At 36.4% G+C, this 27,475-nt stretch overlaps 1 protein-coding gene across 13 annotated transcripts in view; it reads right to left on the bottom strand.

Annotated features, from left to right (window-relative positions):
* Positions 1–11,645, bottom strand: part of LOC106665711 (homeobox protein cut) — a 28,709-nt gene extending 17,064 nt beyond the window's left edge. For 6 of the 13 annotated variants that reach the window (XM_014392350.2, XM_014392359.2, XM_014392361.2 and 3 more), the window contains exon 1: positions 11,376–11,645. In XM_014392350.2, the coding sequence (XP_014247836.1) occupies positions 11,376–11,456 (81 nt within the window). In that variant the 5' untranslated portion in view covers positions 11,457–11,645. The other 7 variants (XM_014392354.2, XM_014392355.2, XM_014392356.2 and 4 more) reach the window with 7 other exon arrangements.
* Between the last annotated feature and the right edge of the window lie 15,830 nt (positions 11,646–27,475).

Genomic DNA, 27,475 nt, shown 5'->3' with positions numbered 1-27,475 from the left:
TCTACAAGCCCAACTTCTTCTGGCTGAAGTCCGGCCAATAAGCAGAGTGCGCCGGTCGTTAATTATTCTATCTTAGAATAATAGACGTAGAGGCGTAAGGGATAACGAATTTTCGGTACTCAAGAGTATTGTAGAACTTAAATGGAGAGAGAAACAGCGACCAGTCTCTTCGGTAGATAGTAATCGACCCTCCTTTACGAGATCTTTTAAATTGCAACTCTATACTTGCCTACCCTCCGTAGTGGAAGAGAGGGGGACCGATCCGACAGGTGATCGTTTATTAGTGTTGGTTCGATTACAATTTCCAATATGAATTATATATATGTGGTTCTCCTCCGGCTTTTTTCAAAAATCGTTGATAAATCTTTAAAGAGAAAAAGTAAAGCTTGCAAAGGGGAAATTAATATCTTAGAAGAAGCAGGAACCTCTTTTCTTTTCCCAGTCGCGTAAGTTATTTAGTATTTTGATAAAACGAATCAGAGTAGAGTTATGGATCTCTTCCCCTCTTTGAACAATATACATATAAAAACCAACTAGGGAGCGGAGCCCATTACAACCTAGTCATCTTAAAAACAATGCCCTAATCCCTAACGTGCAACAAATATGAGCCGCTCCTCGCCTCTCTCACCATTAGATTCTCCCATATCTCATTCTAATATTTTTTGATAACATGCAGTTCTCTCCCCCTGCCCTCATTTTCCCTTTACGTTACGTTTATTACGAAAAATTAATTTTGCTAATGTCATCAAAATATGTCTTGACGCTACATATTGACGCATTTAGTTTAGTAGTGTTTTTTTTGTGCAATAATAAAAATTCACAAACAAAACTTAGCATGCGAGTTTTGCGCCAATATTTTATTCAGATGAGACCAATATAATTTACGTCTTAGTTCATCAATATTACCAGGTGTACGCAGCTACGGACGTCGATTTAACCAACATATTGTGTTAACAAATCGACAAAAACAGCATTATACTGCAGGCTTATTTTATGAGTTGTTTGTATTTAATTACGTGTTATTCAATGTGGAAATACGCACTTAAATGAAAAACAAAATTGACGGTTCTAACAAATGATCTCATTTTCACAGTTGGGGTAGTCATAAAGGGGAATTGCTTTAGCATTTTATGTCAAATATTATAATACAAACCAATATTGACCGAGATAATTGTCTCCAACCGCTTTTATTTGCCAACGTTCTTAATTTCGGGATGGTATAAATATCTGAGGGCTTAACACTTAATGACCATGATTATCAATATTCAACGCAATAAACATTGAGCAATCTCATTTTTAATCCCCGATTATAAAATCACGGCTGTCTCTCCTGATAAGATTGTCTCGAAAAACACGAATACATGTGTATTAAGACAGAAATCGGAGGGAAAATTTTAAATAAAATTGTACACCCGCAAGGTTAACGAGCCGTTGATGCAGCGAGGGGAGTGCGGTGGAAAAAAAGGAGTAATGAAAGTGTTTGACAAGAGTAAAAAAAAGAAGGAAGGAGGAAGGAAAACAAAAGGGGTGGCAAGGGGCGGATTATTGGAGTTGATAATGTGGAGACTTTGTTCTTTTATGCAGATTTTCACATTGATGAATGGAATACGGCTGCGATGAAATTGGCAATCCAGTTGGGAAATACAGTGAGAGAGTCGGGAGAAGGGGAGACGCCGAATTGATATATGAAGCTTTTTCGATCGTAATAATAAATAAGGGAAACTTTTGCGTAGGCCCTGATATTAATGCCTGTAAAGGTAAAGTGAGAAAAGGTTCCGTACCGGGAAGAATTTGCGATGCAAAAATATTACCCCATAACGGGGCGGGGGGATATTGCAGGTTTAGCCGAGGATGCCCTATTTATATACATATACACGGCCGACCCGAAAAACTTCTATATTATAATCTCGCTGAAATGTCGTGGGTATTTATTAGAGAGGAAAGGAGCCCCTTTTGTTCCAAACAAGCTACATATATAAGGCCGGCACCTGTTCGTTAAAGTATAAATAATATATCAGCTCTTCCCCATCTTATTCGTGATCCCCGAAACGTTGTCCTTCGCCCTTATTAAATTCAAGAAATAAATTCCGCACTTCCGCCGCTTTGCACAGCGGCATCATCTCGATTTGGAAAAACAGCGGAAAGGGTCGAGAAAAATCACCCTTTCCCCTTTTGATTCCCCCTTATGGTTTCCACCCTTTGATAAGTAATTAGACATAGACTCATTTGCGTTCCTCCCTTTCCATATACCCTCCTCGCCTTTTGTATTCCATTAAATCTTTCTACAGAACATATTTTCACAAACCCATCCAATGGCTTTTAAGGCTCACAGACAACTGTTACAAATTATCAATTTTCTATTTTTATTTTTGAAGACGATTTTTGGCCGGGGATAGAAGATCTTCAAATGTTTTTAAGGAGATAGTTTTGCCTGGATTGTCGTTGGCGTCGCTAGATTTCAAGGAGCCCCAGCTTGTCGTAAATAAATCTCTGTAATCCTCTGTTGACTTATTTTAACACGAAAAGATTTCCACTGAAAACTTACAATCATCCGCCAGTTTCCCTCACCGCATTCCTCGGCCACGAACATTCTGAAATTTCCTAAACGGCAGACAAGACCGTGTAAAGCAATTCACCCTGTACTTCTCAGCCTTCGGTACGACATATCGAAGAAAAAGGCCCTGGATCAAGGACGCTCACGCCGGCCGGGTGTCATCTCGCGTTTTCGCACAGGCACTGACTTTTCACCGTCATCACAGCACAACACTGACATTTACAAATTGTAAATTTTTACCTTTTTCTTTTGACAAAAATCCATACCGCGTTCCACACGCACCGGAGTGAATCACGACGACTGGGCGACAAGCTGCCCGCGAGTGACAACCTCGGCAAACGGGCGTATTCGCCTCACCATCGCACCAGGCGAACACGACCAAATGCAAATTCAAAAATTCAAAATTCAATTTTGGCACAAATTCGAGACGAGGGCGCGAGCGGGAGAGACGAGTCTAACAGGTGGCGCATTCTATGCGGTCAGTCGCGCACTAAACCAAATTCCCTTCAAGTTTACTGTTTCTGTTTCCCATTCACCCTCTCCCTTTCTAACTCCCCACCACGAACCCCCACCAATTTCACACCGGCGCAACAACGGCACCAACAATTTAGCATTCCTCGCGTTTTTCCCTTTTTTCACTATTTTTTAAACACATTAGCAAATTAGCTAAATTTTGGTAGAGAATACGTCACAAAGCTCACTGCTCTCCACAAATACGCCTGTTGCCGGGTTTGTCGTCCTTAAGCGTAGATGAAACAAATATGCTGACAAGAGTCAAGATAGCACAAAAGAATTTGTCTTAGACATGCATGCATTGTCCATCTTGCGTGGGAATTGGAAAATCAAAGCGCCCTCGAACGTTAATCAATTTTTCCCTCTCTCACACACACACACACACACACACACTCTCTTTTTTCAAAACCGAGGAGAGATCGACTAAACGTGCTTAAATTTCATGCCGAATGGCCCGTTTGGGTTAATCGAGATTATGATCGCCCGCAGGATCAATTATAGAGTTGAGAAGCGACTTAGGCGCTTAGATTAACATCCTCCTCAGGCAATTACGGCTGATTCCTATTCTTCTATTTGACAGGCCAAAAAAATGGTGAACGGTAGAATTAATCTATGGACACGTTTTTTATTCTCTCTCGGTTTATTTAAAATAAAAATAAAAATTCCACGGCGTGGGGGGGGGTTATTGTTAAAAAAAGATGTGCAACCAGGGATGCACTGACATATGTCCACCAATCTGCATTGAACTTATTGTCAAAAATTGGCACAAAAATACCTCGTAGTCTGCCAATCATTGCTAGGTATGTCAAACGCGTTCGTTATTTCGCCAACATCAGTGTGTCTGCAGACCAAGGAGATCGGTAAGGAGCAAATTATAGGTTCATCGTCGCATAGACCACAGGACCAGGAAAATAAAAAATATATTTCTTGGAATATAACCTGATGTTTATTAAAAATATTTTTTTTTTGTTTTTGTTTAAAAAAAATACAATTCCATGTGTTTTTTTAAAAAAGCAAATTCGTTACTTATTTAAACAATTATTTGGACATTTCGGGAATTTATACCCATCATCAAATTTTTTTTAAAGATGCTGATGATGGGTGTAAATTCCTGAAATGTCCAAATAAATGTTTAACCAAGTAATGAATTTTTTTGAACCACATATAATTTTTTTTAACAAAAACCAAAAAATTAAAAAAAGGTTTTTAAAAAATTTCCGTTATTAAAAACCACCTATAATAAAAATAAATATTATTAAGTTTCTATTTACGCGACTGTATTAAACGTAAGTATACAATTTTATCGGGTATGGAAGATTTGCCAAATTTTTAGCCATATCCTGTTCAAATTTTCCCAAAATTGGCTATTTGTTTGGGCATTTCAATCCACATTTCAGTTTTAAGAGTGATTTTTTCCCGCCTGTTTTCTATTTTTCGTAATTTTTTTTCCGCCTGTTTTTTTATTTTTCGAAACCGCTATGGTAACGAAAAAGGGGGAGTTGCAGAATCTAAAAACCCCTGGTGAATTGTTTCCATGGTTTACTTGCAGGCCAATTAAATTTGTTTAAACAAAAAAAATCTCTACCATGGATAAAAATCGAGGGAGATTTAATTTGGTAATGAAAGAGAGTTAAGGGAAATCTCGATCGGGAACGAAGCAACGTGAATCGAAATTACAAAACTCGCATCTATTAATTAATTAAGAAGAGGCGACGTTATTTTACTTTTGGTCCTTTTATCCACGAACGTGTACTGAAAGGAATCAAACTTTTTCCTGAAATGTCATTAAATTAATTAAAGTTTAAAAGGGTAAAATCGGGCTCGCCGTTTCTGCGGGACCACCCCGGCATCCTCAGGGAGTAAAGTATCAAACAAGGCATACCTGTTGAACCGCGATGACATAAACATTAGCCCAAGTTATTCTAGAATTTATCAGACACTTTTGAAATTTTCGTAGAGATTATTTAAATTTGGCAACAATGGTGCATTTTGTACTTGATTCTATAGCTATTGCTCTCCCAGACCAATTTCAGTCTTTTAATGTTACAAGTTGGATTTATTTTTTAATTGTTTATAATTATACGATCAAAACATTTATATGTACTCACCAATTGTTAATGGATAAAAATTAAGAAGAAAAATTAACATGCTTGATATGCGGTGTAGTGTATAATGTTTTCGTAAGAGATAGCACGTTATAATAATAAATTTTTGCAAATATTTCCTACGTGTAAATAGTTTTTTCTCTCTGTGAATTAGTAGACGGTTTTATGCCTCTTACTCTAGTGATTTGTAACTAAATTAAATAGTTATAAAATATAACAAAAGGGCTCGAAGTTTGAGACATTATGTTTGTAATAATAGTTGTGATAAAGTGATTATGAAAAATCTCTACCTCCAGGCACATGTTTTGAAAATTTGCGTCTATTATAGAATGTAAAAAATGAAAAAAAAAGACAGAACAATGGATTATAAACAATAAAATAGATTGATTGATATACATTATGGTTCGGAGGAGTGAGAGAATCGGGGGAGTGAGTGGGCCAAGAAGGGAAGCGGGCCGTCTCGTCAACCGATAATAGAGGTTTTTGTCAAGAAGTCGTAGGGGTTTCAAGTTACCGCGGGTCTGTCAGACCAGATGTTGTATTAAAAATCCATTTGCATGCGGTCGACGGGACAAAGGTGTGCGGAAGCTACCGCGGGCTCAGAGCATTGTCCACCTCCCCCAATAAAACATCTCCTTTGAAGTAATCACAACCGGTTTCTGCCGAATGCGAATGGCCAGAAAGAGTGGAAGGGATGAAAACGGACGATAAAAGTTGGCCGAGGGAGACCAAAGAAAAGATATCTGTAAGAATGGGAGTGCTTTTTATCGGATGTATAAAAATGTTGGAAGCCCGGTAGATTATTGGCTGTGGAGGTAGGCTAGTGGGAGAAAGATGCTCCGCCTCCCCTTTACGCGATATTAAAATGTTACCAAGTGGGGAGAACCAGTCTCACTACCTCACCTTAGATTTGGACCGGTTATCAATTGGATATCAGCTGCACTCCGATATCTCTTCCCGTCAACCAGCTCCCTTTCTGGATAAGCCCGAACAAATTGCCCCGCGCTCCTATCAATCGGCAAAGATCGACAACGGGACGAATTTAATTAAAAGCGATTTTTATTTTCACGCGTCGACAAGATAAGACAAACGGAAAAAACTGTGCGTTTGTATGAGGGTAATTAAGGACGAGAAGCGAGGCTTTTTTTTGTCGTCTTATGATTCGGAACAGCTGGGTAAAGAATATAGAAGAGACATATGCTTGTCATTAGCTGGGAGACATTAAGGGGATCGGGCGACAAAAAGCGAGACCGTACACGCATGTGTGTGGGTGTTAGTGTGCAAGTCACTGCCTCAGGCTCTCGGTACGCAAGACGGTGCCGATAGCGGCCGAAAACTAAAAGATCGGCATTATCGGCGACCGAGCCGTTGGATGCTATTTCAAGACACACGGTTGACACTTTAGTAAATTAACGTCATGCCTTCCCACAACCTTACACCACTAACGATGTATTTTCGATCCGAGCGACCGCCCATACAACCGAGTCTCTGGGAATTATTATTATAAAAACAGAGGTGAAGGAAAGGGAACTATTTTTACTTGTGGGTGGAAGGTTCGTAATGACTGATCTGTGCTCGGCGCACGTGTCCATCTGCCGTTAATAATTTGTCAGCCGAAATCCAGGCTTTTCAATCGAAAACGAGCGAGCTACGCGATCTTCCTCGATCGCCGGCGATCCGCGATTCCTTTTCATCCTTACCCATTACGAAATGAAACAATGTCTCTTACCTAACTAACCGACTCGGTCGGATTACTCGGATTGCTTAACACATAACGCTTACTCCTTGTCTTAATTAATCTCTACATTACGAATCGATAAGCCATGTTCACCCAAGATGTCACTGAAAAACCCACAAAAACTGCCACATTGTATGTATATATATTACAAACACCGGTCTTATTTCTATAGTTCGCATATTGATTACCTTATTCTCACTGTCTGTCCCTCTTTCCCCCTTGTATTCAGCCTGATATTTCTCATCAAGCCTTATTTTCTAAGGGGTCTTCTCCTCCCCCATTCAACCCTTCGCACACACATACCCTCTAGCCACACACACCGAGACTTCATATTTTAGAGGGTCGGACTGAGGGCGAGAGGGGGTCGGCGTTCTAACACATCGACAATTCATCAAATCTGGAGGGAATTCACTATCTTTCTCGGATTTTCCCTTTTAAAAAATCATCAGAAGCTTTGATACTAATCAGGACACAAAGTCAATGGGGATATTCATATGAATAACTTTCCTCCGCCTCCTTGAGTCAAAACGAAAAAAAAATCGGTAAGCGGCCTCGATTCCTTAATTGATAAGTAATTTTAGTAATTTTGTAAGAGTAAAATTAGGGAAGGAGGAAGGGAACCTTTAAGAACCTTGGTCCCCTTGGGCTATTAATGTGATTTTGATGACCCGACAAGAACCCCGATCATATTGTTAAGGTCAGATTCACAACAAATGCCATTCTTTCAAATTTTAATCTCAACCGAACTTTTTTATATTTAAACGTAACTTACAAAATTATCGACTATTGATGTTTTGGATGGCAAATATGTCGAAACTTGAACGTTTTTGGCTTTATAACGTTTAAGGAAATTGTCAAAGTTACTAATTTTACTTTCATTGAAATGTAAAAGGAGAAAGAACTACAAATTAACATAAAAAGTCACCTAAATTGAGGAACACTTTTTGAAGTATTACTGTATAAAGTAAATGTACACTGAACGAATAAACTTTCATTTTGATTTTTTTTTTTTTTTGGCCTTACTATTTCAGTATTGGCCACAAATTTTTGCCACAATATATTGATTGATATAATCGTATTTGTCCTCACAAAAATCGAACTAGATTCTATGTTGTTTTTTTACTGTTTATTTTCGATTTTCTCAAAGATTAGGCGAAAAAATATGTATATGGTATAATGTAAATACGGCATACAATTGTTACTATTATTAGGTTTCTAAAATTACACAATGTCACTTATTTGGCTTTGGTCCATTTATTTTTAATGATCTACCTCAAAACCCGCTTATGAATCGCTAGAATGACATTTTCTCTTGGTGTCCCCGAAAGAAATGAGTGTTGCTTGCAAATGTTATAAATTTGTATGTCTTTAGTGCCCTGAGTGGCACGATTGCAACGGCTCAACATTAGAGTCATAATTTAGCAGATATATTGCAGTTGTCATTTTAATGCCACTTTTCTATTTGCCGTAAATAAATATATGTTTATTGGCGCGTTAAAACAAAAATAGTGCAGATTAATGCATATATTAACGGATAAAATTGTGTCGCTTATTAAAAAGATTTTTGACTGTTACTCAGTGCGAAATGATTTTTTTTGTTTTACTTTAAAAACAAAAGTTTTCAAAATATTCGTATCGAAATATGATATTTCTGTTGTTTTTTCCTTCAAAGAGACGAGAAAAGTAAGTAAAAGGGAATACAATTAAAAATACTTTCCAGTGGAAAATTTGAATTCGGTAGAGACAGAGTGGGTAGAAATAAATTAATCGGAACGGTTTTTCTCGGCAGGTGGTTGTAATGAAAGAGGTTTCAAGAGCTCAATTAGCAGGCGATACTTTACACAGTTTTTTGAAAGGGGCAGATGATCACCTGTGTGCGAGTGTTTGTGTGTGTTTGAGAGAGACAAACACTCGCCAAGTGCCAATATTTGTAAAAACACCCGGGTATAGGGGTTGAGGCCTTTGCCTCGCCTTCTCGCCAATTGAGCTATCGGTTCTGCGTTGTTAATTAGAATGAGCGAGGTATCTGCCGAAGGGTCTTTGCCAACTAAAACACATTTGAAATATATAACAGCTGTGGTCCCCTTTCTACCGACCGTCGCTTAGGGAAATAGCGGAACATCAGTCTAAAAACTTCTCGACTCGAGAGATACTCGTGGTATATTGTGAAAACAATTGTTATTAAATATATCCGAATGTTGGATTTGAGTCACGAGTTATTTGCGATTGGGAATAACCTACAGCCGTTCCACTCTCGGACACCGAGCCAGAGTACACTTGACGAGGTATAAAACTATTTCTGATTAACATACAATTGCTCTTGCCAAGTGACAAGGAGTGTCGTGGATTTAAGACTTTATCATAAATCAAATCGAGTATTCCCAATGTGTTTACCGGTTAAAAATGTTCTTCTATCGCAGCAGTTTTTAGTTTTTCAATACTTAAACTATCTGCATTTTCTCTAATTTATCTAATGATTATCGATGCGAGGAAAAATAAAATGAAACAAAAATAAAAAAGACAATGTGGCGCACGACATAAAAACATTTGGCATGAGTTAAATAGGGCTGAGGTATCAACAAAGGGAATATTGTTGATGTAGTAATAGTACGTCGCGGAGGGTAATGTGCCAGTCAGTGGATCCAAACAACTATGAATGGGTTACACGCTGCACAAAGAGCATGCCCTTAATAAACACTTGCAGTGTTAATATTCCTCATAACCTTCAACATTAAATCGTGCCCAGTAGGGAATCATTTCAGGAAAAGTTCAACTTTAAAACAACAAAAAAAAGTAAAAAAAAAAAAAAAAACAGAATTGCAAGTGTATACGTTTTAGAAAAACATCAATGGCTTTCTTCCAACTTTTCTTGTTTATTAACGCAATATGCCGGCCGGTCGCGCGAAGGCTTTGAACAATTTATGCGAAAATCGAAAAAAGTAGGATTTGTTTTCTAAAGAGGAGATTGCAATGTGAAGTTAGTCTCCAACTATTCTATCATGCAATAAGCGTTAGTTAAGCTTGCGAGGAATGCAGAAAACGGGACTTAAAATCAATTTTTTGCCGGGTGAAAGAACGTTACTCGTCCAAACAAGATCTCGCGAAATCAAGCCACATCAAAAGAAAACTGTCCAATAATATTACGAATTTCTATTTTTGTACTAATCGCACCGGATTACTGACAACGTCAAACTTTGATTAACTGCATTTTTCCATATTCAGTTCGGATCGGAAACTGTCAATTTATTTTAAAACTTTTTTTCTTCATAAATTTTAAGTTTGGTTGGTTTTGTTCGATAAAGTGCGGAAAATGTCAACGCCGACTCGCGAAATGTCATCGCTAAACGATACTAATGTGGCATTAAAATTTACCATTGAAAGTGTATTTGTTTGTTTGTAAGTTAAGAAGTGCGGGCAAAATATTTATATTAATCGCACTTCAGGGGACAATCGCAAACGCACACATGTTAGTTACAATAACCATTTTGTACGGGCAAAAAGCGTAAGCAATCTCGTACAAATATGAACAACCCTAGCAGAAATTATAAACGTCTATTGTTCTTAAAATATCTAAAAACTAAATTAATTTTAAGTGAAAACACAAAGTATACAAACATCACGCCCGAACAAACAGATGTAAGCCGGGTAGCCGCTCATCTTCATTTTGTTCAGCTTCTTGGTATTTCTTGAGGCTTCTTTTTCTTTGAGTTAATCCTCGTATCGTTTGGGCGTTCACTAATTTTTAAGGCACTTTCGTCGTTAACTGAGTCTCAGCGAATCTGCGGTGTTGTCTCGGCTTCCCAACTAGAAACGTGACAACATCGATTTGGCGTTAGTCGATTTTTTGTGTTTTGGAACACGCTACAATAAGAAACAGACACTAAGTTTAGAAGATAAAATTCAAACACAGTCTCTCTTCTAACGCGTTTTTTCTTTGAATTGCCGCGTTCGTTCTTGTTTTTATTTTGTTTTTTGTTTTTCAAATTGTAAAACGACGATGTGATAAAAGATTGCGGATCGCGATTTCAGCCCAAATCCGAAATATTTATAGGGTCGAAATGAAAAATTTTACTGTACACACGTATCGATAAACCAATCCCGGCAGGTGGAACGCGCCAAACGAGAACCAGCTGCAGAAAGATTGGTGCTAGGCGTTTGTGCGGTTGTCATAAGTCGTTTAGCAGTAACATCACTCAAAAATCACTTGAGAGTCAAAGGAAGTGAGGCAGAACCAAGTTTAAAGCTCGCGAAAAAATAAAACAAAAAGTAAATAAAAGACAGTACCTCGGAAAATACGAACTCGTTGATAAAATGAAAAAATCACATGCACTGGAGGGCAGAAACTCTCGAGTGTCATCACATCACTGTTCACACTTCCGGTATCGGTGTCCACTGGTCGACATTCCTTAATAGCCGACGACCCCCCACGTTACGTTTACAACTACGTGTATGGGGATGAACTCACCTGCTGCCAGAACTGAGCCAAAAGATAGATTCTTTCTTTCTTGAAAAGCCAGTCCATTGAGTGCATACCATGAATATCCATAACTGTACCCGGCGCGAAACCCCCCTTTATCCCAGGCGATACTTATGCCATGTCGGTCGTCAGTCGCGTTCGACAAGTCTCAAACGGTCAACGTCTACCAACGGACGAACGTGTTCTGCGGCCCAATTCGGAGAGGATTCTGTCACATCCTCGACAGACCGAGGCTGGCTACCGACTGAAGGGAATCCAGCCTTTCCGGTAGGGGGATGAGTCCTGTCGGTCGTTGGCGCACTCGCACGGCCGCTCACCCAACTAATCCCACGCGCTTACTCCACGCGCACTGCGACCGCCCAACCCTTCCCCCCACATCTTTTTTACCCTTTCTTCTCCCCTTCTTTCTTCTTCTGGTCTCTGGTCCGCCTGCCTGTTCGCGCAGCTCTCCCTGGTCACTCTTCTTCGATACCCTTCAATCACCCGCCCACTTTTTTCTCTCCCTCACACACACATACGTACACACACACACACACACACACACACGCATATGCACGCAAACACACATCGCGACTTTCAAACCCCTGGCTTTTTATTTTGTCGTTTCCTTTGAACGACCGAAGAAGTACGCCGGACCTGACAGGGAAACGATTACGTCCCTATTAGCATGATATACCTTAGAAAAGAAATCAACTCAAACCAATGGTCAATCCAATTCTGAGCGACATCTAGATGAAGGGTGAACGTCAATTCATACACTGCAAACGGTCGAAACAAGAGGCAACAATCCCCTTTCAATCTTCATCCTTCCTTGATTAAAGACAAAATCACGAAAGTCCTATAAATCAGTTTGTAGTAAGTAGTCTGTATACTTCAAACATTTATAAAACAAATTTTGATCAATGCTAACTCCCCGATATACAATAGTCAGCCTTTTTAAATCGTAATTTTATATTAAAAGACGAGCAAGGACGAGGAGAAAAAAAAACAATAATATAACGATCAAGAAATAATGATTCTTTATAATATTGTAGGATGGCGTCTGAGTGACCAAAATGATCGTTAACGACCAAACCACAGGTTCTTCACCCAGAAAGCACAAGAAGACAATCTAACACTTTAACACTTTACAAACCAGATCAGATTTATATATTACTTATTATATAATAAAGCCCTAATTTCAATTCTTCATAATAACCACTAATCCAATTTGAGATTAGTAATACAGTAGTAGAATGATATTAGTATATGTAGTGTATGAACAATATGCGTGGCAATCAAGACCTTTTTTTATTTTCTCATTCTATGTACGTAGAATCGCGTCTGAGTGACCGAAATGATCGGAAACGACCAAACCACAGGTTCTTCATCCAAAGAATGCCCAAGGGGAAAAACGCACAATTTAATTCTTTACAAACCATCTCAGATTTGTATATGATCTATCCATCCCAATTCTTAAATTTTTCACAATATCCCTAATCGAATATGAGTTTACTGATATTATCGAGTTTGTAGTAATAGCATGACGTTAGTATATAAAAAATATCCGTGGAAGACAGACCTGCTACATGTTTGTTTTCTTATCTATTAGATAGATTCACAAATAAAAATCGTTTCTGACATCCTTGTTGCATCATACTACTATAATCAAGCCGAATTTTTTATTCTTCATAACATCCTTATTAATATCCAAGTAGGAATTTATTAATATATCAATAGTCATTAGTTTATTACATAGTATATGTTTAGAAGTATGTGTGTCTGCATCATAGGTTGAAACATAAAAAAATACTTATTAAGCAGTCCATGATTTTAATAAACGTAAAAAATCCAATAAATAAAAAAGGTAAATCTGAAGCTATGTGAACTCTAAACTCCGAAAAATATACATACATTGTTACAATTTTAATTGTTGTTCATTCCTATAAATAATAAATTTGCTTTCTGTTACAACGAAGAAACAGTGATTTAAAAAAAGCACGAAAAATCAAAGTATAGTCTGTACTTTTTTAAATAGTAATTTTTTTAATCAAATTCCTGCTTAGAAAATGTTCAACTTTACAAATAGGATGTGTTGCTGTAATCGAGAAGGAAAGATCGTGGTATCCTTAAAAGCCACGTTTTTTCCCTTTTAATATAAATATTACGTTTGCATCGCAATGGTATAATTTACATCTTTATAATTAGCATATGATGTTTTAATTAAAAGGAGAACGTCAATTATTCTACTTTTTTTGCTTTTAATAAAATTGTTTGTTTTTTCGAATAGGGTAAAGAAGAAGATATAGAATATTTTTAAAACTCCAAGCGTGTGTAGAACATTTGGACAATATCGGCTCTCAGTATATTTTGGTAACGGTTCTTTTCGACGTGCCCGTTTAATAGTTGCCATTAATTACAGCTGGAAATTAATAGCAATCTAATGCAAATGATACGGAATAATTTGTTTCATGTGTTCTAAACGGTGCAAAGGTGTAAAAAGTTAAATGAGTAGCGGTGGATCTAGTTTCCGATATGTAGTACTGGTTATGTTTTGTCTTAATTTGTTCAAAGCGCTCTTTAACCGTGTCGTTTCAGTTTTAATCTTAACGGTGCGTCGGTTTTAAAAACTATAAACAATAGGGATCGATTTCTGACTCACTATCCTTGGCACCCTCCGTTCTCTTCAAAACATTGAACCGATTCAAGTCCGGGTTGCACAGTTAATTTGATTTAGTCCATTCCATCCCTAATACATATTTTATGATGGTTGTAGATCGGTTTTGTTCCGAGGTCGTGGGCAGGAGTCGATTTCAGGGATCTCTTCCCATCCGGGTAAAAGGTTTGCGCAAATGTCGCGTAAGCGATTGATTTCTTCGATCCGTTGTTCTTAAAGAAATATAATCATCATAGAAATAAGTGGTACAACTCGCTGAAAATCCTTATGTAATAATTTGAATTAATACATCACTCAGCATCCCTGTTGGGCGTTGAGTAACGTGATGTTTTGCGCGATTCCAAATAATTCTCCTTAACCAGAAAGTAGCCAACGTTGTTAAATCCGCTCTCAAATTTCAAAAATTAAATTTTTAACTTTAGAAAAGAGTTTTGATTTTTAAATGGTAAAAATATAAATCGCCCGAGATAACGGAGTTGAAAGTGAGAATGAAATCTAACCTTGCCATTAGGCAAGTGGAAGGGCACCGACCGACAACCACAACTGGCGCACAACTATATTAAAGCAACACCCATTTTCATTACTACGATCGTCCAAGAAGGTCTAGGGAAAAATGGTGATTTTTTAATATTCTTTGCAACCGCGGTGTGGGGAGAATAACGGTCAATTTTCTACAGATGGAACCTGGATCGCGTGTGTAATGTGATTATTAGAGCGGGGAACTAACTCTATTGATTGAAAATGCAAATTAGATCGGTCTTACATATAAAAACAAAACGTTAAGAAAACAAAATAAAATTGAGGCTGTTCAAACAGGCTTTTCTTCTCTCTCTCTCTCTCTCTCTCTCTCTCTCTCTCTCTCTCTCTCACTCACTCACTCACTCACTCACTCACTCACTCACTCACTCACTCACTCACTCACTCTCTCTCTCTCTCTCTCTCTCTCTCTCTCTCTCTCTGTCTCTCTCTCAGAAGAAAACTGTATTTGCAAGAAAAAACTTTCAAACAAATGGTCTTCATTTAAAAACGTCATATAACTTATTTAAAATTTAAATATATAGGAAAGAACAAAACATTTGATGTTAACAATAGTACAATAGAAATTATACTAATAGTTTTTTTACAGTAAATAATGTTTTGTTGGAACATTTTGAACTCATACAATTAACAATTTAAAAAATTTTGAATATTAATTTACAACTACAATGTGTTACTCCTGGGTTAATACCTCCGATTTTTTTTCTAATTTAAAGAAACAATTAATGATTTTATCTAGCTCTCAAAATATTTATTGTTATTTGTTTTTATCCGACGGGGAGATTCTTCCAATAGTTTTCATAAAATAGACCAATGCAATTAACATAAGCTCTCCACGCAGCTGTGGGTATGAGATGTGAATAGGATATTTAAAACGAACCGCCTTATTTATATCCAGGTCAATAGATTTTTTTTAAAAACAAAGTACAATAGTTTCTCACCTGTCAGTTTTCTTTCTTCTCCTTTAACGGAGAAATTGATCCGATTCCTGTGCCGTATGATTCGAGTGAATTCTGGTAACGTAATACAACTTGTTAGATCATAAGCGAGAATTTGTTTAGTGTATAAAAAACGTATACAATTAATCTTCATCTGTTAATTTTAACATCTACTGAGTTTTTATAGAGGACTTATTTAATAAAATTTTTATAGGTGGCCGCGGGGGTCAAGGAATGAATGGGTCGAGACCAACATGTGGTGTACTCTATTGGATCTCTCCCTTAAACGCTTACGTTTCAAGGGATTTGCCTCTTAACGTCTCTGGCCCAAATCCGCCCCTCTGGAATCTAATTAAAGATTCCCCATCGTTGTTATTTGTATTTATTTCAATACAGGCGGATTTCTCTCTTGAGTCGAGTGTCTCGACATGAAATGAGAGGAAGGGACACATCTTTTTTCCTCTCCTTTTGACACACAAAAGTAAGGACTTGCATAATGCCCCTTTTGGGATAATAGGTTCCACCCTCCTCTATCTCCCTTATTATTATCGATCTATTATGCATCAATGCTAAATAAATAATAGATGTCTTTGCGGCGGTAACCCGTTCTACCTGTGGCCCTCCTTTTCTTCTCGGCCCATTTGAATAGCAACCCTTCTTCCCTCGCAGGAAATGGCTCATCGATAATGCGTCTAACGTATTTCACAACCTCATGCCGATCGCAGCCCTTGACCTGATGTAAATAACGCCAATGAGGATTCAGATTAAAAAAGGGAAAAACAGAAACAAGTGTTTTGTTTTTCCTGTTGCGTGACGCGTGCTCAAAGAGACTAATGTACTTTTTCTTTAGAATCATAATCCGCCGATGCACTAATCCTCATTTTTATATTTAAAAAAATAAAACAAATAAATTGGACTTCTTATTAGAACAACGTGGTCCAATTGTTAAAAATCAATTGTAAACATTCATCGAGTTACATTTGTATAATATTTCCCTCTCATCAAAATATTAAGTATCGATTAGAAAATACAAAAATATTTGCGCTAGTGCTTGTTGGAATTTGACAATTCTCGTAAAATTTAAAAGATTTGAACATATATAATGACGATGTTTTAAGAGGACTTTTGGCCGTTTCCGATTATTCTTGTCTTTCACAATTTTAGGCTCGGATCTGTCGATCATCCGCAGGGCTGTGTTTTGTCAATCTAGTCTTTTTTTTTAACTACGCAAAACTGATGATTGCGAAAAGCTGTCAGACTTCTGACATACCAAGTGCCATCGGATATGACGTACTACAGGTTCATCACCTTGCAGACCTCAAGAAGAATCTCACAATATCAAGATTCAAATGTCACAATAAAAACAAATTAAATTAATAATTTGAAAAATATAAAGATAAATAATTATTATAAACTTTGCAGAAAAGGGGAAACAAAACTGCTTGAAATAGTTAACAGCAATAAGAAATACATATGTTTTTCTATTGGTGAATCCAAAGTAAATAAACCTGAATGTAATTTTTGATAAATGCACGAGTAAAATTTATAAGTTGAACTAGTGGGATACTCGTGAAGAGGTCATTTTCAGACGGCGATCCTGACGAAAACTGCACAGGTGTCATTTTCCGATCCGGTCACAAAAGAGATGGGAACTGAGCGACGTTTCAACAACCCCATGAAATTGAACGTGGAACAAAGAACTTTTCGTACAATCCGCGTGACATAGCGGGGCAAAAAAAACTGTTGTCGGAATTCCGAGAAATTCCGATCGAGAAAAATGCCACGAAATCCCACCTGAGAGAACAGATTTACAATCGAAAACCCGGCTCGCGCAGATCGGAAATGAAGAAAAACGAGGTAGAACGGCGAATCCGAGGGGGTGGAATCGGGGGTTGCCGGTGATTTCAACCATCGAACCAGCGGTCATATTGAGACGTTCGATTGATCAGACATTCAGGTCACCCCCGAGCTCGCTTTACTCCTTCTCCATAACGTTTCAACACCAGTTCATACTAAACCAATATTTACTTTTAGTCTATATCAAGCACTTATTATTTATCTAGAATCGTCCTGCTTCCAAAATATCAGTATAATTCCTAATTTACACTAGATTTTAAGTGTACATTTTCATTCTTTTTCTTTTTAGAAGTCAGTAACAAGAACATAGAGGGCCTGACCGCTCACCCATTTTTATACTTTCCACTGCCTATGCGAAGTCAATAAACAACAGAAAAAAATAACTCTCTAAAGCTTAGCTGTAACAAAGATCATAAGGTTAAAATCGATTCCCTTTGCAGAAGAATAAATAAACTGGAAGAAAGAAACTTATAAACAATACATGTCTAAATTGTAAGATTTCTTTTGGTCTTACGTTTCCGTTTTTTCATTTTAACGAGACCTACTACTGAATATGGCGAAATTCCGAATCGCGTCTGACAGGCCAACCCAGCGAGGATAGGCAGACCAAAATTATTTACAGACTAAATGATATAATTTCTTGTGGTCTGTAAAGCTACTGTAGTTGTTTCCGATAATTTTAGATTGCCTATTTTCACGGTTTCCCTCTTTCTTAACGATTGCTCCACTGAATATGGGAAAAATCTGAAATTGTTTTGAGAGACCAAGCTTGTGAGAATGGGTAGGCCAAAATTCATAGATACTATTATCAGATTTCTTGGGATTTACGGGATCTATGTGCCCATAATTTTTCGTTAACGATCCATCTGTCCTGTCTAACCTTCGCTGTGTTAGTCTACTAGGCACTTTTGTCATCTTCAGTGGTTTATTTGTTTATATACCTCAAATATTACATCTGATTTAGATCTCTTGGGGTCTGCAGGGCGATCTGTAGTTGTTTCCAATCATCCTGGTTACCTATCTTCGCTGCCATTTCTTTTCCCTCGAATCGACCATTGAATATGGTAAAATTCTGAAACGCATCTAACAGACCAACCCAGCGAAGATGGACAGACAAAAGTTACAGGTTGTTTTATGATGTTCCTTGAGGTCTGTGAGGTACCTGTAGTTGTTTCCTATCATCCTGGTGTGCGTATACTCCTTCTTTTCTTTTCTCTAACGAATCTACCTCTGAATATGAAGAAATTTTGAAACGCGTCTAACAGACCAATCCAGTAAAGATGAATAGGTCACAATTACAGATTACGTTATGAGATTTCTTTATGTCTGCGGGCGTATTGCACCTGTAGTTGTTTTCGATCATCCTGGCCGTTTATCCTTGCTGTTTTCGTCATTTTTTAACGAATCTATTACTGAATATGGCAAAATTCTAAAACTGTTTGACAGACCAACCCTACGAGAATAAACATACCAAAATTCACATGTACTAGTATGAGATTTCTGAATTCAAATTCCGAATGAAGAAAATGACATTACCGAAACCCCTTGTCCAGGGACGCAGGTAGAAGAGGGCAGCGATTAGCAATGGAACGCTGACAATATTAGTAAGTTTTAAATGTGCCAATACGGAACCCCCAGATCCTGTGATTTGTTGTGTGGGACCGGTCGAGGATCGCCAAAACGGGAGCGGCAGTGTGAAAATAATCGGAACCGAAATTATTCTAATCCTTAAAGAAGCATTGTTAAAATCTCCGATTCCCATGGCAGACTAATGCATATTTACGATTTAATAAATGAATTCGAAATCAGCTTCCCAACACAAATCATTACTCTATTTATATTCTAATCGAAAGAAGTGCTATCGGACACGAGAAGAGTAAGAAAGGGGAGCCGCTTTGTATAAGAATAGGGGATTCAATAATGCAAAAAGGGAGGCAGTCGTGTTTATGAAAGGGTAATATTGTAAGGTAAGGTCAATATTTAGCATGGGAGTATTGTACGCCGGCTACCTGCCCCATTGTCGTTTTCCATGGATCTAATAGTGTAGGTCACCGATGAGATGTGACATGGCTTCGCCCCCCCCCCCTTTCCGAAATCTACTGACAGTGCTATTTATCTTGGGCAACCCTATATCGTTTTGTTATTGCAAACCCCGTTCTGGTTTACGTGTTTCGCCGAGGGAAACGTACCATTTAAAATATCCCTTTTTCGAAGTTTCGGCGTGGGTGAAAGTGAGTAGGTACTGTGGCCGCCTTACGCAACACTGTCAACTAAACACAAATGAAATTTCAAGATTTCACAAATCGCATTTTCTTTTATCAGCATTTTAATTTCAATTTCTTTCGCATTATTCCAACAATCACCGCTCTACTTTTACCCAGAATAAAACAAAATTTGAATATTTACTTCGTAATTTTATGCAAAAAAGAAAGGCAAACATATAAAACTCTCCAAAAATAATTATTTAATGCATAATTAGACCAGTATTTACTTCATGAACAATTCATGACATAAATGTCTGTCTGTGCTGGTCTGTCAGATGCGCTTCAGTATTTCTCCGTCATTAGTGTATTTGACTGTGACAGACCAACCGGGGGGGGGGGGCAGACAAGGATTATGTCACAAGTGATTTTTATGCCATTGTCTGTTAATTCGTTTTCCTGAAAACTTAATAGTGTTAATTTTGTGCGGCTGGAATTAATCGCACAATAAATTTAGATTTTACTTGTAAAGCAGTGTGATGAACAAGTTGCATATTCCTTTTGTAAATTTATTTATAAAAAATCTACTATTTTATTTGGAAATATTAGATTTTTTAATTTAAAATATTTATACTTGAATGATGTTTTGTTAACAAAACGAAACAGATACCAATTGTCCAGACTGGGACATTTTAAATGTGTCAGAATTAAGCAAACCTAACCCAAATATCCAAATTACCATGATAGAGATAATGACATAACCTTGTTTGGGAAACCTGTGTCATCAATTGTCACGAAAATTACGGATTTGTGAATTTTCGAGCAAGGATAGAAGTTTTCCCAAAGAATAGTTTACATTAATCACTTATCTTCTTTACAAAAAAATGCATTGAAATGCACTGCAGAGGAGAGAAATGCATTGGAGCAAAAAAACAAAAAGCAATAATAAACGAAGACTATTGTATCGGGTTGTCCGGAAAATAATGCAGGATTTTAAGTTTTCATTAAAAAAAATCTATATAAAATATTCTGTTTACGTTTACAGGATTACTCATTTGTATGAATGTCAACACTTATTAATCCTCTTCCAAATGATATTGTTTGTTTACCTCTGTAGCATTCCGCTACTTGGAAATAATTCAGTCATCCTTATAATGTCAAAGCGAGAATTTCGTACGATTTTCTTTTACGAGTTTAAACTCGGCCGAAGCGGAGCCCAAACGGCTAGAAACATTAACCAAGTCTGGGGCGAGGGTTGTGTTAATGAGTGCACTGTGCAAAGGTGGTTTAAAAAATTTCGGGAGGGAGATTTCAGCCTTGAAGATGAAGAAGGTCGTGGAAGGCCTTCCTCTCTTAATGATGATGTTCTGCGATCAGTGGTGGAAGAAAACCCCAAAACAACTGTTCGAGAACTTGCAGAGCAACTCAAAGTCAGTAAAACGACCGTCGCTGACCACCTCAAGGCGATTGGAAAAGTGAAAAAACTCGAAAATTGGGTTCCACACTCATTAAACGATCGCCAAAAAAATCAGCGCTTTGATGTTTGTGCATCACTTCTTTGTCGAAACAAAAATGACCCATTTCTGGCCAGAATTGTTACATGTGACGAAAAGTGGATTCTCTACGATAACACTAGACGTTCTGGACAGTGGCTCGACAAAGGAGAAGCTCCAATACATTTTCCAAAGCCCCCAACTCATCAAAAAAAGGTAATGGTTACGGTATGGTGGGCTTCATTTGGTTTAATACACTACAGCTTCTTAAATCCTGGCGAAACCATCAATGCTGAATCATACTGTAACCAAATTAATACCATGCATCAGAAATTGGCAGTAATGAAGCCCTCTTTGGTCAATCGGAAAGGGCCCATTTTGTTGCATGACAACGCTCGACCACATGTGTCACGTGTAACGTCACAAAAATTATTGGAGCTTGGCTATGAAACTTTGCCTCACCCACCCTACTCTCCGGACCTCTCGCCTACTGACTACCATTTTTTTAGACACCTGGACCACTACTTACAACACATAATGTTCAAAAATCAAACGGAACTGGAAAATGCATTTATTGACTTTATCAATTCTAAAAATTCTGAATTCTACTCAGACGGAATTAATAAGTTACCAACACGTTGGGAGAAATGTATTGAGAGTATGGGAAATTATTTTGATTAAAGAACATTGCTTTAAAGTAACTAGTTTCTTTTTTTTTGTTTAATACCAAAATCCTGCATTATTTTCCGGACAACCCAATAACTATCGAAGGCAAGTACAATTGGAACTTCCTTTACGCACACACAAAAAAAAAAAAAATAAGAATAATAAACAACAATTACAAATTTAAAAAAATTAAGCTTGTTTATTGAAAATATGAATTCAAATTTAGGTTCAATATAAGAGATAATTTTCCATAAAAAAAATTCAGATAGATACAAAGGATACAAAATTTTATTCTTGTGTAGAAATGACCTTAATGGTTTTTGAGAGTCAATTGAAAATAACTAAATTTTACGATCCTGATGATAACTTCGGTCGATATTTTCACTGAAAGGGTGAGTGGACGAATAACTAGCCCATCACAAGCATCCACTTGTCGCACTCATATAGGCGTTATATTTTATAAGAGGATTACAACCAACACCAAAATAATCTTAACGTTAATGCTGCCGAACTTAAAGGATTGTAAATTTTATTTTTAAAATCCAAATTTAAAAAAAAAATCAACCTGATAGAGTGATAAGAATGTAATAATCCTATTTTATACCTTTCAAATCACTCGTCATTTTAGTAATTTATGTCAGCTTTAATTTTACTAAATGAGAAACCAATTAGAATAAAAATAAGTCAAAAATGTTCATACAGGCTCTGAAACCGAATAAGCACGTTGACGCATGTCCGTTAGCATCAGCAAAGGTAAAATTAAAAATGTAAGGGCATGTTATTATTATTGTTTTATTATTATTTTTTTGCACTAAGACTCAAATTTTTTACCATTGTAATTATCTAAGGGCCCACACTGGACAACTTGAAAGAACATTTCTATTTTCAGTTGAATTTCTATCAAACGTGAGTCACATTACGACAAAATTTGTTTTTATTTGACAAAAGTTAGAGAAGAAAAAATCTGAGTATATAGCCAGTGAACCATACTTCCCCTTCATCAGGTGTGTTAAAATATTTATAAATAATTATATTAAAACTGTGACATAGATAAAAAATACAATATATACAAAAATCGTGATATAAAATTATGTTAGTTTGTCAGATATAAAAACATTTAAAAATTGGTTTATTAAAGATCAGCTAACAAAATGCTTTTTTTGGAGAAGGATATTCTATGATATGAGTTATGGAACATATAGCGAAGACAGACGGATCTGAGACGTACGAGAAATCTGTTTTTTTGCTAATCCAGCTTATTAAATCATAATTAATGAGTCGGTTCAATTTGTATTCAATCCTTTTGTAAAAGTAATTGGACATCCGGAAATTCTATTTCTTATCCGTATCTTTAGATCTAGTGACATAGTTCACATCTATTTATTTTTCATGTGTTTTTCCAGTCTTAATGAGGGCAACGGAGGCTGTTAAGAGCCGAATGCGTTTGGAACAAGTTGTCCATTGTTCCCAGACGATTAGACGAAACCGGCAACATCGGTCGCTTTGCCCTCCCAACGCGATTATCAGCTATGTCAATCAAAGGCGCAAACGGACAAAAACGTTCTCAAAGCCGGGGTACCGGTGAAAGCCGAAAAAAAGGAGAAGACGGAGGAAAACTAAGAGTGGGAGGCCGAGATAAAAAGAGGAAGTGAGTTGTTAAGGATTGTAAAGGTATGTTTGTGTGTATGTATAAACTTACCATATCAACACCTGTAGTTTTACAACACCCAGTACCGGATTTCCTCAAACTACACTATTTACTTACCCGTACTTGTTTGGTCTGAAACAAATCTTGGTTTTCTCATGATATACGGGGCCGTTTTCCATCCTGGTAAATATTGAACGAAAGGACGGATCGAAAAATTTTTTAGACGTGTTTTTTTTTTTATTTGGTCAACAGCCCATGGATCAGGGTGCTAGCGGCTTTTTGATTAGTGGCGCTCCTATCGCGGGGTATCGAAAAACAACTGGTTACGGCTATCACCCCCCTAGGGGAAACTCCTGCACTCTTAAGCAGCCCCCACTTCGGACAAACTACCATTATCTCAATTGTTATTTTTTTAACAAAGAACGCTAAAAATGTGACTTCGTCTTCCGTTATTATTATTTTATTACATTTGATTTATTGTACAGTAGCCCTTCTTTAATTTCTGCAACTCTGCAGAACACTAATTTGAAATTATAATGTATATTGAAAAAAATGATAATATAATAATACACATTATAATGCATATTGAAATTATAATGCGTATTATAGTTCTGCCTATTCTATTCTGGCAGGGATAAATAAATCTAGTTTTATAATTTGGGTGTCTAGGGATTGGTAGAACAAAAAGTCTATGTCCGACGTATAGGAAATTAGAATTGTAAGTCGTTCCTTTTCATTAAAATATTGGTCTGAAAATCCAAAATTCTTTGAACCACAGCCTTAGGAAAATCTAAGTCTTGGCAAAGCTTTCAAACACCTTCAAACCAAAACGAATTATTCATCGCGTTAAACTTACTACTAGCTGAGTAATGGACTATCCGGAAGGGTCAATGCTGAGTTGATGTAATTTATTTCAAAGCGTAACAGTCTAATAGAAAAAAAGTCTTCAAAAATATATCACAAAATGTCAAAATTATAACTGAAATAATTTTTTCGTACAATAATAAAAATAAAACGACTTTAGGTCTCGTATAATTTTTAATAAACTGGTTTCCCCACAATATTTCTTGTTTGTTTAACACGTTAGCGTTTCCAGTTGAAAAAAATCATTGGCTTGTTTAAAGTTTTATTTTCTCATTTTTATAAAAATGTTTTCAATATATCAACTAATTATAACTAACCAATTATAAACCTAGTACTATCTGATTAATTAAGCAACTTATTAATGTTAATGACTGATTAATTAAGGAGGATTAATACTTGATGCAATTTATATCAAAGCAGAACAGTGTAATACAAAAAGTCTTACACTAGTTTCGTAAATATGATACCAAATCAGATAAATATGGTTGTACAAATTTCTATGTTGTTATGTTCTGGGATCCCATGGAACTGAATGGTCACCCACTAACTTAAATTTTTATTGAAAATGGGATGATTTTTTTTACGAAACAATCCTAGACAAGAGACTACAGAATTCTAAAAGTGTAACTACACAAAATGTCAAAATAATAACTAATTGCTCTGTTAGTACAATTCTAAGAACAAATAATTATTCGGAAATCGTGAGATGCGGTTTGGTGTGATGTAGGTTTCAGAAAAACATTTTCTTTATCGTGTCAACGTTTCGATCTTTATTGAGATCATCTTCAGGCCCTGAGAATTACAAACATCGTGTAAATTTAACAAATACATGTAGGATGTGGAAAAAAGTGAATTTATACAATGCAAAAAATATTTTTTTATATACATTCAAAGTATTTCTACTCACTCAAAGTGTTCACTACTATGCAGCAAACAAACACTTTGAGTGAGTAGAAATACTGTACTATTTTGAACATAAAAAATATTTTATGCATTGCATAAATTCACTTTTCTTCACATCCTACATGTATTTGGTAAACAATGTTTGTATATCCCAGGCCCTGAAGATGATCTCAATGAAGATCGAAACGTGGCACGATAAAGAAAATGTTTTTCTGAAACCTACATCATGCCAGACCGCATATCACGATTTCCGAATAATCATCGACTAACGGTCACTAATCACCACACATTTCTAAAAATAAAACTATATAGTTATAATTCTTCTATATTTTTTTTATTAACCGAATTTCTCCAACAAAAAGTTTGAAAGTTTTGAAAGAACAAAAACGTTTTATTTTATTCCAATTTTTAATAACGATATTTTCAATGTGTCACTCCTTATCCTTCGCGATTTGTCATTTTCCATTCTGGTTTTTGCATAGTTGTCACCGGAAAACTATTTTTCTAGCTGATGATCACTGTCAAAACGAAGTTTGTTTTAAACGATTAACATAAAAATTTAAAATTAAAGTGAAACAAATCAATTGGATAAAAATAAAATGGAAATAATAAAATAAAAGTTATAATATTTATGTGGTCGAGGGTGTAATAAAATTTATTAGTTTATGAGTTGTTATTTTCTTATCATTCTAAATTTTTCTAGTAGCGATGAATTTTTAAAAGAGATCAAATTTAAAAATACCTCATACTCTTTGACATTTAAAAGTATATTCTTTTCATGAGGTCTGTCGACATGGTTCAAAGGGACACCAATTAATTGTAATGCAGTAATTCGATTACAAATTAAGAACGATCCATCTACAGCAAATCAAATTTCTTTCTAAAGGAGTTGTTTTTCTTTTGAGAGAGCAATTTTCGTTCATTTTATGTTAAACATCACATTAGATGTACTATAAAAAATATGTCTGTAAACTAAAAAAATAAATAAAAATAAAATTAAATGAAGTTTCGGCTTCATTAACATTCAGTTGTTTTATGTTTCTGATTGATGGTTTACACCTGCTGGTCGATCAAGGCCGTGCAGTTGAATCACATATCCTTCCGTCGGTCGGAGCCTCTCGTCTCTCCGTCCCTTTGGGAATCGAGCCATCTGGAAACATGTTGAATTAGTCGACTTGGAAACAACCCGTTTTACATCGTTTACTTATCATATTATTAAATTTCTTTGATTTATTATTTAGAAAAAATTCTAAGTGTTCCATTATTTAAAGTGAGTTATCGGCTGAATGCCAATCACAACTGATAGACGGAACCATATACGATAGGACAAACACGGACCCCTCGCTTGTTTTTCTCTTCTCTGATCTGATCGTGCAGTCAGAGTCAACTTAATTAATTACTTAATGTAATTGCCTTCATAGAAGATGTCGAGGGTGATTGGGCGGTAATGTGTACTTTTCCTTTTTTGCTAATTGCCAACCTGTCTATATGAATTAAATATGTTTTAAAAAATCCGTACATTTTTAAATAAAAACAAAATAAAATTTAGAAAACTTAACTTGTCATGAAAGAAAATTTTGATGTCTCCTAACTTTTAATTCACTTGTTACATGTATGGCTTTTTATTTTTTTAAATCCACATTTGCTACTTAATCAACATAGTGCAAATAGTGATGTTTCTGTACAATTTATTTACGCTGCTAGTCGAATTGAGAAGGAAATATGTTTAATTGACAAAAAACAAAAAACTGTCATCTCTTTCTCTTAATTTAAAAAAAAATTGTAACTGCTAAAGCGTACAGTCTTTAACACATAAACCTACAGTGCTTGGTAATCCATTATGTTTAGTGGTCTATTGACTAAATTACTTCTTCCAGTTAATTAATCTTTTTATGTAAGGTTTTGGTTGAAATGAAAAAGTTAGTGCCACGAGCGGGATTCGAACCCACGACGGCGAAATACGCCGCTGCTGTACCACTTGAGCTATCTTGTCCGAGTGGATCGAAGTCACGATAGCTCAAATGGTAGAGCAGCGGCGTATTTAGCCGAAGGTCGTAGGCTCGAATCCTGCTCGTGGCACTAACCTTTTCATTTCAACCAAAACCTTACATAAAAAGATTAGTTCTTGGTAATGTTGGGACTGAGTCTATTTTCAAAGAAAGAGAAAAAAATTTAATAAAAACTTAATTATTGTCAATTTCTAGACATCTATATTTTTGTTATGTTTTTATGAAAAATATTTTCTCGTTTTCCACCTGTGCTCTGCCTATCCTATCCTAGCTGAGTCTGTCAGACCAACACAGCTAAGATAAGTTTCTGTTTGCT

Source organism: Cimex lectularius, unplaced genomic scaffold, assembly GCF_000648675.2.
Source record: "Cimex lectularius strain Harlan isolate CLEC.00 unplaced genomic scaffold, Clec_2.1 scaffold274, whole genome shotgun sequence".
Lineage (NCBI taxonomy): Eukaryota > Metazoa > Arthropoda > Insecta > Hemiptera > Cimicidae > Cimex > Cimex lectularius.
Note: the sequence above shows the minus strand (reverse complement) of the source record. Positions and strands in the feature narration are given on the sequence as shown.